Here is an 18,032-nt window from a genome sequence, read left to right as displayed (position 1 = left end):
ACCAGGCCTTAAGTCCCAATATAAATCCTAAGTTAGGAAGAGTTTGGTGAAATCAACGGCTGAGTTTTACTGAAAAGCCCACCCAGACAGAATTCAAAGGATTTGATATTTTGAGTTCCAACTTGTACTCGAGAACCTCAACCCTTTGACTTGAATTCTGACTTTAGAAATTTTTCCCAAGACCCAGTCATCCTATGTATAAATAGAAACCACTCACACTTTGGTAACCCCCTTTACATGGTTTGGGGTCATCAGAGTAAGCAATCTCTGATGACAGTCATCCATCATGTGATTGTATCAGAATCCTTGGATGATTAATCAATGGAGAGAGAGAGGGGTGGCTTGGTAAAGTACTTCATCAAGGCACTCCCTCAGGGGGTGGGGTACTACCCTTAGGGGCCAACGGGTCAAGGTGATAAATTGCTGCACGGCTGATGCCCTGATAAGACTTTAGGAGACTTGGGTCCTTGATGACAGCCAGAGAGTAATGGGGGCTTTTTGACGCTAGGGGGCAGCAGATGTAATCGGTAATTTTCTGTTGTTTACGTAATTCTTGTTGAACATCCTAAATGACAGCCAATGGGGGCTTTTTGACACAATGAGGCAGCAGATTAGGTAATTTTCTGTTGTTTATGTTATTTCTTGTCCATTGTTTCAGAGTCTACGGTCTGATGGAACTACTGGTGTGGTGGAACATAAGGCTGTACCGTCAACCATATCTGACATACACCAGGTAGTGCAAAACTCGCTGGCTATTTAAAAATATTTCAGACAAGTTCATAAATATTTGAGATTATTTACTTTTCTAAGGGAAGTGGCAAGTAAACTCATGACTTGACAAGTCTGGCAGTCTATTGTTTTTGATCAAAATATTGACTTTCAGGTAAACATTTTGAAGCCCTGTGGTCTTGTAGATTTGTGTGACCCCAAATCCGAAACCTGATTCTTGAGTGTAGTTTTCCTCTTCTGTATTTGAAAACTGTCTAATCAGAACATAAGTTATACAGCCTATAACAGTCTTATACATGAATGTCAGTCCTTAGCTACCGTCAGCACAAATTAAACACATCTTGTCCTTGTTTTTTTCATTCCTCTTCAAATTCATTCCATGCTCATTTCAACATTTTTTAACTGACAATCAGATGTTTCCAACTTCATTATCTGTCATCATTATTTCCCTTCTTCTTCAAACTTCTGGAACCCATTTGCAACAAATATCCACTTTTGACAACACAATTGTCGACTTGTCATCCTAAGTATGAATCAGCGTCAGAAGGAACCCAGGCAATGTAAGCAGATAATCACTGGTAAAGGATTACAAGCAGATGTGTTTCTGACATCTTGTTCATTATTTGCTTTTATTATTCAGGAGGCTGAGAGAGATTGGGATAGATTGATGCAGCGTCGGCTGGAACCTGCACCCCTTGATGTCTATCTGGTAACAAATGCCATTCTGCTGACTTTAGCTCTGCCACAATGTCATGGCTATGCTTACTGCAAGTAAAATATTGCCTCTTTATGTTAGTGGAAAAATCCAAGCTGATCGTAAGTGTATCTTACATGTAACTGTGGAATTTTTGCTTGTGCGTGTGGGTTCTCCACATCCTTAAGCATTCTGTACATATAGTGGAAATTCAATGCTAAACCTGTAAACTTAGAATGGTGACGTAAAGCCATTGGTCCCATGTGTTGTGTAACGCATGTTAAAGAACCCAGTGCACTTTTCGAAAAGAGAAGGGGTTCGCCCCGGTGTTCTTGGCTGTGGCTGCTGTATGCGCCGTAGCACCTTGTAAACCATTATAAGGTGCTAAACAATTGGGTCCCAAAATTCATCACTGCAACCTATCTTTCTGAAAGTTTGTATATATACTCAGCGCCTTGAGTACCTTGTTTGGTAGATACATGCACTATATAAGACCTCGATATTATTATTATTATTATTATTATGGTAAGCAGAGCCATGAATTTGGCCACGGGCCCAATTGCATAAAGCTGTTCAGCACAAAATGAGTAGAGCACCAGTCACAACAATGGAAACTTTATGGAATTTTGGCTTGTAACTTGTTTCTGCTAAGCAATACTTGCTTAGCAAGTTTTGTGTACAGGCTTTAAACAATTTGTTTTGGTGAGGAAGTGACTTAGAGGGGCCAACCAAGAAAAACAACAAATAAGCAAGGTTTGAGTTGGGACCCCATATCTCTTTATTTGATAAAACCATTGTAATCTCCATAAAGTTGCCTTCAATTGAGCTGTATGCAAATTGTACCTGCAGGAAGTCTAGGCTCTGTGGCTCTTTTGTAAACATGTCATGTCACTGGTCACATTGTCTTTACTTCTTGGTCTTTAAATAAGTTTCTGTCGAGCCTCACTCACCCAAAGAGTGTGTTATGACATTAGAACTGTCACTGATCAATGACCAAGTATCATCTGCTTCCAATTGCTCTAAAAAATAAAATCATTTTCACAACAGACTTTAACACATTTTGTCATGCGCAATGTTTTTTAGTGTACCTATCCCTCTTTCTCTCTCTCTCTCTCTGGTGTATGCACCTCCAGTCACAGTGATATATCGTCAATTTTCCACACAAATTTTTGGAATCATTAGGGAGAATGTAATGACACCCATGAGGCTGGGTCACTTATGTCACGGATGGCGGAGTAGACATTCATATTCCAAAGCGAATTACCAACCATTAGAACCAGATCCATTCTCCGATACGGAGAATTAAGCAGTTCCTCTCTCGCCAAACTGTTCTGATTTACATTTTCTTCCTTCAGAGGAAATGGCCATCCGTACCTGTCACCTTGCCAGCCTCCTCCCACCTCAAGCCTCCTCTGTCACCATCACAGTACAATGCTCCCGTTCCTTCCTCCATGTGTGCGGAGGCTAGAGCGGTTTTAGACCAGGTGCAATCCAGCCGGGCGTGTCTGCAAGCCAACCTGGAAGCTGTGATTAGGGCCAAGGAACAGGAAGAGTTCTACAACTACTTGGATAGTCTGCATTTGGAAGGGTAAGGTGCTCAAGGGGTGCAAATTTAGAAGTGGGGTCTCCTTCCGGTTGTATCCCTAAAAAAAGCGCTGTCCCATTATCCTGGGCCTAGGTAAATTAAGAGCATGGAGAACCAATTAAACAGTGTCTCCCAAACCCTCTTTCCTGTCTTACCCTATATGGGACATTTTGCCTTTCCTTGCAAAAAGTTGTCCTCATCGTGATCCAACCCCCAAAGAAGAGGGTTCACAACAAATAAGTACTGTATACCTTTTTCACAAAAAGATTCAGAAATAATATCGAATAACAAAACTGAGAATTAATTTTTCAAATTCCAAGAGAGTAGAGCTCCAAATCGGCCTAACTAGAAAAGTGTTATTTTTTAATTGATCTACTAATTATTATATAGGATTTGAGGCATTGCATGGTGAGGTATCAATGTATATTTGGTTTGCCGTAACACCATGTGTGTATCTACTTGCCAGGTAGATTTTGTTCTAGGAGAACTGTCTTAAATATCTTGTTTCGATAGATTGGATTTATGAGGTTTAGAATGTTTCAAGACCTCATGAAACTGAATACAGATATCGTCTGCCTTTTGTTTCTCCAGCTTTCGAATAAAAGGTTCAATTGCTTGGATGAACTCCTCAACTGGTATCTTGTGTATAAAATTGTCTGTTTGTATTGTACTTGGTGTAGTTTTAATGTACTTTTTAAAATGCTGTACAATGGGGAAAACGAACTTGATGTGTTTTCATATGATCAAATAAATTGAATTGAATTAATTTGAACCCACTGCCAAAACAAAAGTGTAAAGAAAGCCAGGAGAATATGTAACATTTTTGCTGATTGTTTATCAATTTACAGTGAAGCTGCTGAGAAAGCTCAGCTGAGGTACAAAGTAGGAAGAATGATTGCAGCAATTGATGAGGAAATCAAGGTAATTATTTTGTCTTTATTTTGTTGTTTTGTTTTGTATGTACCGTAATGGCTAGTCCACTTTCTAAGTAAGCCATTGATGCTGCAAAATGCATAAATCTAATTACTTTAAGACTTGAGAAACTAGAATTAGCTGTTGCAAACTGCTGACAAACCAAGCAGAACTTTATGGTATAATTTTAAAAAAAAGTTTATGGCGGGACGTTTCGACCCTAGCAGAGTCTTTCTCGAAGGCTGGGACTTGAGTTATTTATCATGAGTTTTAGGCTATTTCCGTTTTATTTCTTCTAAAAGCATGAAGTCCCTATCAAGCCAAGGAAAGCCGAGTCTTCTATTCAAGGTATTGGCAACAATAAATTGGAAAAACCAAGCAACCTTGCATCTAGACCTGTCAAGACTGGTACCAAGAAGAAACCAGTATCATCCAAGATAGACTCTGGCTTGAGGAACCAGACTACATCCAAGGGGGAAGACAAGAACATGGTCAAAGGAAGACACAATAAGGAAAACTTTGCCCAGCCAAAGAAACTTCCCGTAAGTCAAGTTTTCATTATTATTAGATGAAAATGGTTTTGGAGCTATAGTTATTTGATACAATAAGTTGTTTGTTGTGTTTCATTTAGATACATTAGTGGAAGTGCCCCGAATGATACAAGGAAATTTGCCAAATTGCTTGAAGTAACTTTTCATCTGAACAGCTGATTTCAGCAAGAAAACCTTTTAATGTAAAGAGAAACAGTGCAATGTATATGTTGATTGTTATTTTGTTAATGTATACCATTCTCAGATTGCAATTTTTATTCACCCTTTTATAATGGTTTGACATTATTGCAAATCTTTTTTCCTTATGGTGTCATAAATTGTTATCGTGGTCAAGTGATTAGACTGCAGGACTTGCAATCAGAAGGTTGTGGGTTCGAATCTGGCCAAGCTTATTGCTGATTTCAAATTTACTAGTAAAAGTATTGTCAGCTTATCACTGAATCACAATTTGTTTAGTTTGTGCCATTCGTAATCAGGTATTAAACCAATGTTTGTGTGAGAGAGGTTGTCTGTTGTCAGCTTGACGTTTGTATCCCCTTGTTGGAGCTTTGACAAGTTACCTTGTTGTCACACTAAATATAAGGAAAAATTCAATTAATACCCGATGCAAATTTAACATCTCTTATATCGTTGCGGTACCCGCTGCCAAAACATAGGATTCGAACTGCCTCTAGCTACCGGGCAACCTCGGTAGTCTAGTTGGTAAGACACTGCTCTAGAATTGCAAGGGTCGTGGGTTCGAATACCACCAGAGTAACATGCCTGTGATATTTTTTCACAGGACTCAGGAAAGTACTGAGTATACAGTGCTAACACACATCGGTGTATGGGTAAAAACCAAAATTAATATCAATTAGTACCCTTTTAATTATTGAATACTCAGATCAGCCAAGCCAAACGACAACCCACAGTTGACCACAATCGAGATGAAGCCTATCTGACCAGGGTCTATGGCAAAGCCTTGTATCAGATGAGACGGTCAACCATGAAGAAAGAACCCTATCTGAAATATACAACCTCATCCCCACAAAGCAAACCAGCAAGGTCACTCTCGGCTGCACAAGTCAAAGGTAAATGTAACTTTTTAGCTCCAATGTTTTGAGCCAGAATTTCACTGAAAGACACTGGACACTATTGGTAATTGTCAAAGACCAGTCTTCCCAATATGTGTCTCTCAACATATGCATAAAATAACAAACCTGTAAAAATTTGAGCTCAATTGGTCGTCAAAGTTGCGAGATGTGAATGAAATAAAAAACACCCTTGTCACACGAAGTTGTGTGCTTTCAGATGCTTGATTTCGAGACCTCAAATTCTAAATCCGAGGTCTCAAAATCAAGGGAAAATTACTTCTCACAATGTTTTATACTACCAACCTCTCCCCATTACTCGTTACCAAGTAAGGTTTTATGCTGATAATTATTTTGAGTAGTTACCAATAGTGTCCACTGCCTTTAAAGCCATCCCATTGAATAATGCCTTTGACATACCCTGTCTCTCTATGTCTGTCTACACAACTGAAGAGTAAATAATGGTAAAAGGCATTCCTTATAGAGCACTTAAGTTTTACCACACCTGACAGGCATCTCAAAGCACACATTATGACAGGTATGCAAAGCTCTGTTTGATTATGAGATAGTTGCGAGTTTTGCGAGTAGCAGCCCTCACCCCTGTGTCAGCCCCCTCCCCGTTTGTCTGCAACAACTGTGGCAGAGACTGCCATGCAAGAATCGGACTTCTCAGCCACAGCCACAGCCGCAGCTGCAAGAGAGAGGACAACCCCCGGGCGCAGTCCATCGTCAGTATTGACGGACGGATGCCTACTATAACAGTTGCAGTAGTATTATATTTTTCAACCATGTTTATCCCTTTTTGTGCAAGCCTTATAATCTGCAAAGAATGAAATCAAAAGGGTTTTATTTTCATCAACAGGGACTGAAATGAAATCCGCCAAGACACAGACCACACCAAAATCTGGAGCCATCCCCGTCCCGAATCCAAACAGCCAGTTCTTCTTTGACCCTTACCCCACCCTCCAAGCCACTATGCAACAAGAGCAGCCAAGCCATCAACCTGCCCCCGTGACTGCCCCAAGCCACGGTCAACTCATACCAATGGCCGTACCCCTTGGGCCACCTCAAAGGGGCGGGCTGACCCAGCCCGTGACCATTAAGACAGATGGTCTGGAGAGGGGTGTGGTCAAGGATCTAGAGCGGAGGGATGTGCAGAGCAACGTGGCTGTTGTTAATGTCAAATCGAAGAAGAAACCACAGCTAACTGTGCAGGTATGTGTATTGCAGAAAGTAGAGTTTTAAGATTAGAAACAGATTGAGCTGAGCCCTATTTCATGGCGCTGCTTAACGGTAAGCAAACTTTCGTGCTAACAGGTTAGCAAGAAATTTAGGCAGACATCTTGTGTGTTTACCATGGATTTGCATTGTTACGTCATTCATTTTCATACAGTAAGCACCGGAAGGTAAGAATACCTTTTTGAGTCCTATGATTAAATCGAAACTCGCACAGCAAGGACAAAATCGGCAGTTAAGCAGCTCTATGAAATTGGGCCCAGCTGATGTAAGCAGAAAATCAAATATTGCTATTATTAAAATGTTATTTTTTAAATTGATACTTTAGTAGACTTCAGTGGACTCCTTGTCAGTAGACTAGAGCTGATTAGTCCAAACAATGTTGATGAGACTAACACGGTTCTTATAAGAGCCATATCCACTGAGAATAGTCTCCTGTCAAGAACCATTCTGAAAAAAAAACACATTCAGAGATAATTAAATCAACGCTCAACACGTACCAAAACCTGTATGTTTAGTTATTTTGTCGGAGTACTTATTACTTCAAAATGTAGATGCCGGAATAACACACTCTACTATATTAATTGGACTACTACAACATCTGTACTTAATCAAAGCCATGTTGAAAGAGAAGTAATTAGTTTCTTGTAATTGACGTATTATCCTTATTAATTTTTCTGAATGAAGCATCTACCTGCCGTTGACATAGATACAGAACCTCCCAGCTCAGCGTCCAGCATAATAGAGCATCATCAATCTCCAGAGAGAGTTGGACGAACTGAAATATCAGAACCGGTAAGACGTTGTGACTTCTCAGTTTGTTGTAATTCATTTTGTTTGATGAGCATGTAGAACTGTGAGTACCTCAATTAAGCTACTGTTGTTATATGTCATCTTCACTAATTGAAGTTTTCCCCATTGTCATGATTGTACGGATGTAACACTTTATTGTTGTCTGTTTACTAATCATTCCTCATTAAAGCAAGTGTATTTCGTTAAATTAATCAATTTGCTGGTATTTGATGAGGTGTTACATCAAAGCATTTATGTGACAGTGAATATTTGTCTTCAATATTTCTCTTTGTTCAAGCGCCTTATACCTTGGTAGATCTGTGCACTGTATAAAACTCTGGTATTATTATTATCAATATTATTATTATTGTCATTAAGATGATGTCAGTTTTGTATGTTCCATTTGGGCTCACAGAGTTCAGTGGCTGATGTTAATCTTGCTCTGTATACTTTTTCTCCCTGTTTTTACCACAAATCTGCTTGGTATTTATTCAGTTTAGATTTCTGCTTTTTATTGTTTCTGTGCGTTGTATCTTGATTGATATTGATGTTGCCATTTGTTGCTTCTTAAAGTTCATTCTACTTTCCTTCCCTCTTTACAACAAAATAGCATGGCGCCCTCTATCGCTTCATTTTGTCAATGTTTTTTAATTATGGTAAAGGTGTTTCACTATTTTGTATTGATCGTACGGGATGTAACACTTTATTGTTACCCATTACTAATCACTACTCACTATAAAAAAAAGTGTGTTTCATTGAATTAATTGATGTGTTGGTTTTAATTTGACAGTGAATATTTGTCTCAAATATTTAACTTTGTTCAAGCGCCTTCAGTACCTTACTGGTAGATACATTGTTATAAAGATGATGTCAGTCTTGTATACTGCACTTGAGCTCAGTTTAGTGGTTGATTATAATGTTTATGTATATCATTGTACTTTTGACTATTCAAATAGCTGTTATTACAGGGGTTTCTGTCTCAAAACTGAAACATCTTTTGTATTTTCATAGTTTTTATGTTATAACTCCCTGTTTCTACCAGAAATCATGTTTGGATTCTATTCAGTTTAGATTTGTATTATCATTGTCCTCTGTATCTTGATTTATTCTATGGATGTTGCCATTTGTCGCTTTGCATTTCATTCTACTTTCCTTCCCTCTTTACAACAAAATAGCCTGGCGTCATCTATAGCCTCGTTTTGTTTGAGGTTTGTTTCTGTGGATGAAATAAAATTGTATGGAATATTGGGAGTTTCTCCGACTAACAGTGGTGGTATGCATAGGGAGTAATTCCCATCTACAGTAATGTCTGTTTGTTTATTTCACTGTTTTCTGTTATTTCTTTCTTAATACTTTAGGATGACAGCAGGCTCCCTGGGCAATCCAGTCCCTCACAATTCTCCCATTATTTAGCTGTAGCTGATGAGGATGTAGAGGTAATATTTATTATGCCCCTCAACAGAAGTTTCATTTAAAACAAAAGGCGTGTACAGTTGGACTTATTTTTTAGAACAAACTTTTAATTACTTTTCTTACATCAGTGTGACTTTTGAAATAACATCCATATGTTAATTTGCTTGTTATGAAAATAAGGTTTAACAGCGAGACATTGTTATTCAATAGATGTTAAAATTGTACAGAATTGGTTTTACCAGTACATCAATGTGTGCAAAGCACTGTATACTCAGTACTTTCCAGAGTCCTGCAAAAAAGAAAATCCACAGGTCTTTTACTTAGAACTAACTCTTGCTACCGGTTAATCTCGGTGGAGTAGTTGGTGAAGTCATCGGCTGTAGAATGGCAGAAGTCATGGGTTGGATACCCCAACCCGAGTGGATATTTTCACAGGACTAAGGGGAAAGTACTTGGGGGAAGTTTGACACACATCAGTGTTAAGGCCCGGTCCCACTGCAGCGATAACGAGAACAATAACGATAATGACGCAAAGAGAACGCGGTCCATTGGTTGTATAGGCGTGTGCGTATTCTGCGTGGAGCAATTCAACCAGTAGAATGCGTTCTCTCTGCGTCGTGATCGTTATCGTTTTCGTAAATCGCTGCAGTGTGACTCGACCTTAAGGGTAAAACAAAATAGTATGCATCATTCAGCTTTTTATAGCCTTCTAACTTTTCTCTAGTGTTTACACTCAGGCATTTCCTTAATCACACAGCCACAAAATGAATCTGAAGATGAACTACCCGCACCAGGTATCTCATTACCAGGCCACTACAGTGAGACAAGACGCCCCTATCATGGCCCACCCTTCCCTCCTCAAGCCCCGCCCTCCATCCCATCCAGGGCGGGGCCCTCGTCAGAGCAACTGGCTGCTGACATGAGGAAGGACCTCATTGAGAACAAGGCTCTGGAATGGTAAGCACCTCAGCCCAATTTAGTAGAGCTGCATTAAGTAGAAAATATTGCTTAAAACATTTCTGCTAAGCCGAAATGAGCAGAACACCAGTCACAAATTGTACATGTGACATGCTAGTTTGGCGGGTAACTTTATTCTGGTGAGTACCATTTTGTTAGGCTTAGCTACTTTGTGTGCTTAAGCAGCTCTATAATATTGGACCCTGGAGACGGATAGTATACTTACAACCAAATGTCAAATGTCATACAGCTCATAAGATCCCAAATTCAGTCTTTTGGGTCGCATGATGCAAACATGTTTTTATTAAAGTCAAGTAATAAACCGCAAGGGAAACTGACTGGGGATTTTTTTATTATATTTTAAGGTTGAACAAAGAAAAATTTACTAGTGCGTGACTTGAACTTAATAGCTCATTCGGTAGAGTGCCAGCAGGTTAATCCAGAGATTGTAGGTTCAAGTCCTGCGCTACTCAATTAGTCTTTGTTCAACCCAAAACTATGAAAAATGAAAGTGAGAAATACATAATATTTCCTGGCACATTTGTGCAGAGATTCACTCATTGGTATTTCAATTGAGTACCTCTCTTGTTTTTGTCACATTATTAGGATTGAGCAGGAGTTAATGGCCAGGATGATCAGTGAGTTATACAGCAAGCAACCAGCAGTACAACCAAGACCCGAGTCACCAGACTCGAGCTTGGCCTCATCATCAAATGATTCCATCGGTAAGTCTGGCTCTATGCTGTAAGACCTTCTGTCCAAAGCTTTGAACTGGAAAACTTCACGTTTGTAAAAGTTTAGATAGATGTTCATTATGTCCCTTGGTTAAAAGCACCACGTCCTTAGTTAATATGGTGTCTTTTATAAATGTTTTCTTCTTTGAAAAAGTACAAAATCAGGAATACTGTGTTGAACTACCCATACTTGTGTGAACTAACACTACCACTACCAAAAGTTCCTTGAAATCTATACTCACAGGGTTATCAAAAGGTGAAAATATCACCACTTCAATATAATCCGTAGATCTGGTATCAAGTTTTGTTGTCTCACCACTGGTAATGGAACATTGAAGGTGGTCGACAAGTTGGTGTAGTGGTGTCTTGCCTCGCCTTCCAACTCTGGGACCCAGTTCGAATCCCACTGGTTGCACTATGAGGATTGGGTTTTCAGTCCCTACTTGATTGTGTGTGTTTTCCATGGAATAAAATTCTCTAGGGTTTTCCTCCCACATCTAAAACTGAAATTTCTTCATTGTCTTCTCTCTTCTCGTTTAGCTCTAATAAGAGCATTGAGAATATTATATCCAGATCCAGAAAGACGGTCAATATTCTATATTTTTGTATGTTTTTTTTTCCTACAGTTGATACAATAGGACCAGCTGGACTGCAGCTGTTTGTAGATGCTGGTCAGGCAGTAGATCATGCATTGGTCAGTGCATTGGTACGTGAGGTCCTAGAGGAGAAAGTGACCACTGTGTTGGGTCAGCATGATAGAGACATTCCACGTCAGCAAACATCCCCAACTCCACAGGCAACGGCATCCCCGGTAAGTTACCCCCTTTTCTTCTTTTGCTTCAGCCCCGCTTTTGTAAAGTTGCTGATACAATGCTGTACACACATCATTGTAAGGATAATAACCAATTAAAATTCTTTATCCCTGATGCAAACTGAACATCTTTCTACTTTGAAGGTCTAATAAGTTTTTACAGAAAGATGTTTATGTGTGTTTATTTATGATTGTCAAGAGAATAGCTTTGTGACTTGACAGAAGAGAATTTGAAGACATTCTGTCCACATTTTTTTCCAAGAGTGCATTATCATATCTCTGTTCTTGATTATGATACATCACTTTACTATCCACAGTGTCTAAATTTAATTAATCCAATTTGTAAATGGTTTATGATTCTTTGTTCTTCTGCTTCATTGATGTTGTATTCCATTTTGTGTTGCGCATATGGTTGTTCTTTTGGGGATTTGTCATATATTGGTGTGCCTTTGTTTCTTTGTGGTTGGTTTATATTGAAATGTTTATGTAAATACAGTTGTTAATATTATTTTTAATATCTAATGTAATGTACATTTAAACGTTATATTTATTTTAAGTATTGTATGTCATATATAACATATGTTATATTTATTATTTTATTGTTAAAATGTTTTTCTATTAACTTGTAGGCTGAATTTCTTGGGTAACTGAAGTTGATAAAATGTAAATACAAAGTAACAAAAATGTGTCAACCCAATCTTCCCTTTTATCTTGCCTTTTCACTACATGCCAATTTGTACTCACCAACAGGTTATTCCCAGATCACCAATCCCAACCCCCGAGGTGACCCCTCTACCTAGCCCAGTGCATACCCCGCCCAGGGCTGCTTCTCTTGTAGCCACACCCCTAGCAAGTCCAAGTCATTCATCCCCAGCTGAGTCCGAGACAGAGAATCTGGAAGAGCTTGCTCGGACAATGGATGCTACTGCATCTGGTGAGATTTCCCCCAAACTTAAACAACACTTTTCACAGAATCTCCTATCCGAAACAAATTTGTCTACAATCTTATCATACTTACTGCGAATGCGAATGCACAGTGGGTTTTGACGTCACAAATTCGTCACAAATAATTCGCGTCATTTGACTTGAGTGAAACATTCGCTGCGAAAACAGCTATGTGACGTCAAAACTTGTGTCGCATTTTCATTCACAGAAAGTATGAACCAAGCTTTATTTCTTGTATTTTATTTTACAACTGAAAAATCCAACTTCTACAAAGTTGAGAAACTAAATTAAAGTTGCAGCAAAAAATTGATTGATGTATAGGAAATTAATTTGTCACCAATTAGGCAAAAAATAGTTAATGGCCTGACATTTCGACTCTAGCAGAGTCTTTCTCAAAGATTATATTATAATTATGTTTTCATCTGAATACACACCCCACGTTAACCAATGAATGGAATATCTTTTTTCAACCAACAGATGAGCCGATCCCAGCCCCTTCAGCTCGTGTTGCCACACCCATCAACACCCCTCCCCCTTCCCCACCGCCAGACATTGCCACCCCTCCTCTGTCACCAAGGGAATCTCCAAAGCTGATCTCAGTCATCGATGGGTCCATTATCACCCCAGTACCTACCCCTCAACCTGTGAGTCCAGAACCGGAGATGGAGGAGTCTCTTCAGTTACCACCGACACCTGAACCTGTGTAAGTTGCAAATCAAGTTGTTTATGCAAACAAACAAAAACATTGAGTATCTTGGACAATTATATCACTACTTAACAAAGCTTTAACAACTTGTGGCCTTGGCTTAAAAAACTTGCTAAGCACAGATTAGTATCACCGATAACAGCCATATTCACATTGAGTTTGCACAGTACTCTGTGCTTAGCAAGTTTTTTAAGCACAAAAAGTAGCTAAGCATACAAAAATTATGCTTACAAGAATAAGGTTACCAGCCAAACTGCTGTTTTACAAGTACAATGACACTGTCGAATCTATCTATCTTTTGTTTTGATAACTTTGCAAAGATAACTTCTGTGTATGATTGGTGAATGTCTTATTTTATCCACTTGTGTAGTGTCATTGAAGAAGAGCCTATTCCACCAACTCCAACCCCTTCACTCCTGACACCTTCCACACCCACCCCTTCACTGAGCACAGCGACTACGACCCAGCCTAGTCCCTGTACAGAAACAGCAGGACGTTCCATTTCAGAAGGGGAGTGGCTCATCAGTGGTAAGAGTGAGGGGCAGATTGACTCCACAGAAGGTATGAATCAACTTCATCTTTTTCTGCTCAGCATTTTTATGGTATTTGGATGAACGGCTGGAGATTGTTTAGTTGATATGACACTGAGAAGCATCCAATAAATATTCATATTGGACGGGTGCCTGTCCAATATTTTGAGTCTCACATCAGTCAATGCATGGCAAAACTATACATGACATTTTACAAATGTTCCACTTATCTAAGTAAAGGATCTTTGTGTGTTGTATGTACAAATTAACAACACCATATTGCTGCTTTAATACATATTTTATTGACCAAACCGTATTATACTCCAGAAACTGTATATTTTTAATACACTAACCCTCATTTTGCGCTGTGTTTTATGACATTGATGTTAGTGGATAAAGAAATAATTGATTCTCTTTAAATGTGAAATAATATTATAGTCCTACATTATGTAGTCTGGTTTGCTTTTGAGGTTCTGAAAGGAACAGGTTGTGTAACAACTACGGAACCACCACTGATGAGAAACATGAAAGGAACAGGTTGTGTAACAACTACGGAACCACCACTGATGAGAAACATTTCATATACATGGTTTTTACCGATACAGACCTTACTAGATTGTAACTCCACCATGCAAAGTTTCTAATCCGACTCATGTACATGGTGTTACTCCTGGAACTTTACTTTATTGTAATACCACCATGCAAAGTCTCGAATCCTGTATACTCCATGCTCTCTTTCTTTCCCTTTTCACTGTGTATTTTGTAGCCAACGTAATGTATTAATAAGAGATCTCTGTAATCTTTCATTTTTAAGAGCTTGTTTGTTTGTTCAATGGTGATGTTTGTTTGGTTATTTGTCTGTTTATCCAAAACCAACTTCTTTTTGCAGAGTTTGGCAGGATAGTAATACATACATTTTTCGGTATTGAAATTTTATTTTATTTATTTGATAATTTATATTTTACTTAAAGTAACAATTCAGAAAAAAATTGTATTTTTATTAAAATACAGGGCCATATTTTATAGTTGCAGGTTTTTCTTTTTTATTGTTTGCTTTTGCTCATTGATTATTTTATTCTGATAATCCAATGTGTGATTTTATAATTTAATATTTGTATGTAAAGGATTTAGTTTTAGGCACTCAGTACGTTATTTTCTATGATATCGTTGATTGTCATTTAGGGGAAGGGGGGATGATCTACTAATTTAAGATAGTCCCACTAGTCGGACAATGGTGTAGTTCTTTTCCGCAGAGAAAAGATTTTTCTAAAATATTTTGCTCTTGCGTTCCTTCCAGATGAGCCTGGAGCCATTGGTCTTCCTGAACTCTCCTCAGGTACTAGTATTGATAGCACTCTAATGGGAGCTGAGGAACTGGAACCGGATTTACAGGTTTGTGTGGTCACCCGAAGATTCTTCAACTATACTGACTGAATATAATACATAGGGAAGTGGGAAGCTCTTTTTGAAAGTTTGAAAGTCATATCAGGCCTAATACTTCAAAGAGGCAACGTAGGCGATTGCCTCCATGTCCCCTGGTCATTGCCTTGGTGCCTTTGAAATGCTACATTAGAAATTTACAATTTCCTCATTGGGTGCTCTTTACAAAGGAGAAAATGCCTGGGTGACCTTGCCCTTTCAAACACGAAGCATACAGGCCTGTCATATGTTTTTTTGTGGTATCCTTTGTTAAATGTTTTGAAAATGTTTTTTTCAGGATGATGAACTGAGTGAAGGTGAGATATCTCCGGTCAAACGAACCCCTAGACTCCTCACCCGAGACCCTGTCGTTGCCATCTTAGCCCATATGAGCCAACGCCCTGACCCATCAGCGGCCCCGCCCTACTTCACATCATCCCAAACCCTCAACAACAACGGCACAAAGAGTCTGGGAGAGGTCAGTGTAGGTCAGTGCCCTATTTTGACCCCATCTTCTGAGAGGATGCTCTTTAAAGAAGCATATGGAACCAAACCTCCAGAGGTGACTCCAAGGTCAGAGGTCAGGTCGGTGGTCAGGAGAGAGGTCAGTGGTGGAGAGCAACGTGACACAGCGCGGCAACAAGTGGATGATTTCACGCTTCGAGTGTCACATCTTGAGAGGACGGATGTTGAGGATGAGACAGATGAGCTAGGCGCTGCAGCCACAGTGCAGCCAATTAAACAGGCCAAGCCTCATCCTGCACCTAGAATCATACAGGTCAGTCATAGGGTGTAGGGATGAGCAGGCTGGTGGAAGCCACTGTGTCCGTGCAATGCCATGCAGACTTTTGCACAAAAAGTTGTGGGGACTTCCTATTTTCTATTATTCTCTTTTTTAAAGAATCATGTGTGGGGACCCAGCTTAACAAAGAAAATGTTGTGGAGACCTTTGTTCCATTGTGTAAAAGTCCCCACAGCTCTGGGTATGCTTTCCAACCTACGTATTCATAAATGTGTTCAAATGAAATATCCTTGATTATCTTTGCTGACATGTCTTGGGAAAAGTGTTAATTAAACAGGTCACACTGAAGCATGTCCATATTATATGACCTTGGTATTAATTTATGGTATCATTCTCATAGTCTGTTACTGTGTAAACTACATGGACTTTTATTGGTGGACAGGAATTATATTTACTTGGCAAAAAAATAAAAATGCAAAGAGCGTAAGGATGACAAGTTATTGTAATTATTGTTTTGTTGCTTCCAGGTTGCAGGGAGACCGAGTCCAAGCCCTGAACCTGATGAAGATGATGAGAGACCGTATCCATCAGAGGAACGATACGAGAACTCAAGGAGAAGAGGAGAGATGGATGTAGAGCATCATGGAGGTGATGAAGATGATAATGTAGGTGGTTTCCATGGTAGAAGGGGCCTGCCTCCAAGAGCTTCTATCCCATCAAGTGAGTATCAGAAACAAACACACACACACTGGCACACACAGCCTGTATCTTTGTTACTCAGATCAGATTATTATTTTAAAAAATCCTGAAGATGAGCAGAGTATACTGTTCAAAATGTCGAGACCAAACCCTCTTCAGAGCCAACACTCTCTTACAAGAGATCTAAAACATGGTTGTATCTGCAAGTTGACAATTGTTTATAGTTTGTCCTATCATTCACACCACTCGAAGCTTCAAATAACAGTGCATATTACTTCACACACACACTATATTGGTTAGTTTCTCAATTACAATATATCGTGTCCAACATCTCCCTTTGTTTTGTCACTTTAGACCTCTTTGGAACACAGACCATGAGTGACCTTGGAACACGAACCCTGACCCCGGATGCACTTAACCTAGAAGCCCTCCTCCAATCAGGTTACCTCAGTCAAACCTTCAGCCAATCAGAAGGAGGCACAAGCGATTTTGAATCCCAGCGACCAATGGGTCAAACGCTGGGATCAACCGGCCCCACTTTCCATGAGCCAACTTACGATGACTCTCAGAACATCACCGAAGGGTCTCTGGAGCTACCAGAGAGTCGGGACCCCGGGGCTCGGATTCCAGGGATGATGTCCTTCTCGGTGACGTTACCCTCGGCCGTCGAGTCACAGGGGATTGATCTGAGTCAGACAATAAGTGAAGGGGAGTTGCCGGTCCCGGACACGACAAGTGACGTGTCTGAACTTTCTGGTGGAGATCTGTGAAAAAATAAAAACTTCTGAAAATGCAGCTTGAAAGACCAGTGAATTTGGGAACAGCTAACCAGATTTTTTTGAGGTTTTGATGGATTTGGGATGTTTGTGAATCTCTCAATTTATAAAATCACTTAAATTTTATGCATAGATTTCCTTTGCAGCTGGTAGTATCGACACACAGCAGTCAATTACAAAATATAATTTGTAAACACAAATTGAAAATGTGCCTGTTTTCTGTACTATACAATTTCCACATAAAAAAAACATGTCAAACCAATGTATTCATATGTAAACAAATATGCAAATGTATAAAAATGTAAATAAATATTTAATATTTGATTACTTGAGATGTGTTGTCGGGTCTTTTTTTTCTTCTCTTCATTGGTGTGTCTTGTACAACATTTTTATTGCTATGTAGATGTGCGTTAGGTAGACATTTGGCGCTGTTACAAATTCATTGGGTTCTTCAACAAGGCATAATTAAAATTCATAGAAAATGTTTGTTTTAAAGAATGCCTGTGACTCTTGACTTTACAAAAGAAATTTGCACCAGGTGAGGTGCATCAAGATCGGTCTGCCATTAATATATCTCGACCCTTTCTTGTTGAAATCCAAACTCAGATCCTGACGTGGTGTTTAGGTTGTGTTTTTTAGTATTCATCTGCGTGCATCAACATAACACTCTCATGACATGGATCATAATTTTCATCCTGTGGGAAGACACATCAACCAAAGCAACAGATGGC

At 39.3% G+C, this 18,032-nt stretch overlaps 1 protein-coding gene across 1 annotated transcript; it reads left to right on the top strand.

Moving 5' to 3' along the window:
• Positions 1–662: 662 nt before the first annotated feature.
• On the top strand, positions 663–17,584 carry LOC117288512 (TALPID3 protein-like). Its single transcript, XM_033769403.1, has 19 exons — positions 663–733; positions 1,370–1,438; positions 2,779–3,011; positions 3,857–3,929; positions 4,223–4,462; positions 5,355–5,541; positions 6,404–6,756; positions 7,465–7,572; positions 8,928–9,005; positions 9,740–9,939; positions 10,546–10,664; positions 11,300–11,484; positions 12,235–12,418; positions 12,907–13,132; positions 13,506–13,696; positions 14,963–15,057; positions 15,383–15,862; positions 16,354–16,546; positions 16,880–17,584. The coding sequence occupies exons 2-19, from the start codon at positions 1,397–1,399 to the stop codon at positions 17,293–17,295; spliced, it is 3,603 nt and encodes a 1,200-aa protein (XP_033625294.1). The 5' UTR covers positions 663–733; positions 1,370–1,396; the 3' UTR covers positions 17,296–17,584.
• Positions 17,585–18,032: the final 448 nt, after the last annotated feature.

This window comes from Asterias rubens, chromosome 1 (genome assembly GCF_902459465.1).
Source record: "Asterias rubens chromosome 1, eAstRub1.3, whole genome shotgun sequence".
Lineage (NCBI taxonomy): Eukaryota > Metazoa > Echinodermata > Asteroidea > Forcipulatida > Asteriidae > Asterias > Asterias rubens.
The sequence above is the reverse complement of the archived record's forward strand: the minus strand, read 5'-3'. Positions and strand labels throughout refer to the sequence as shown.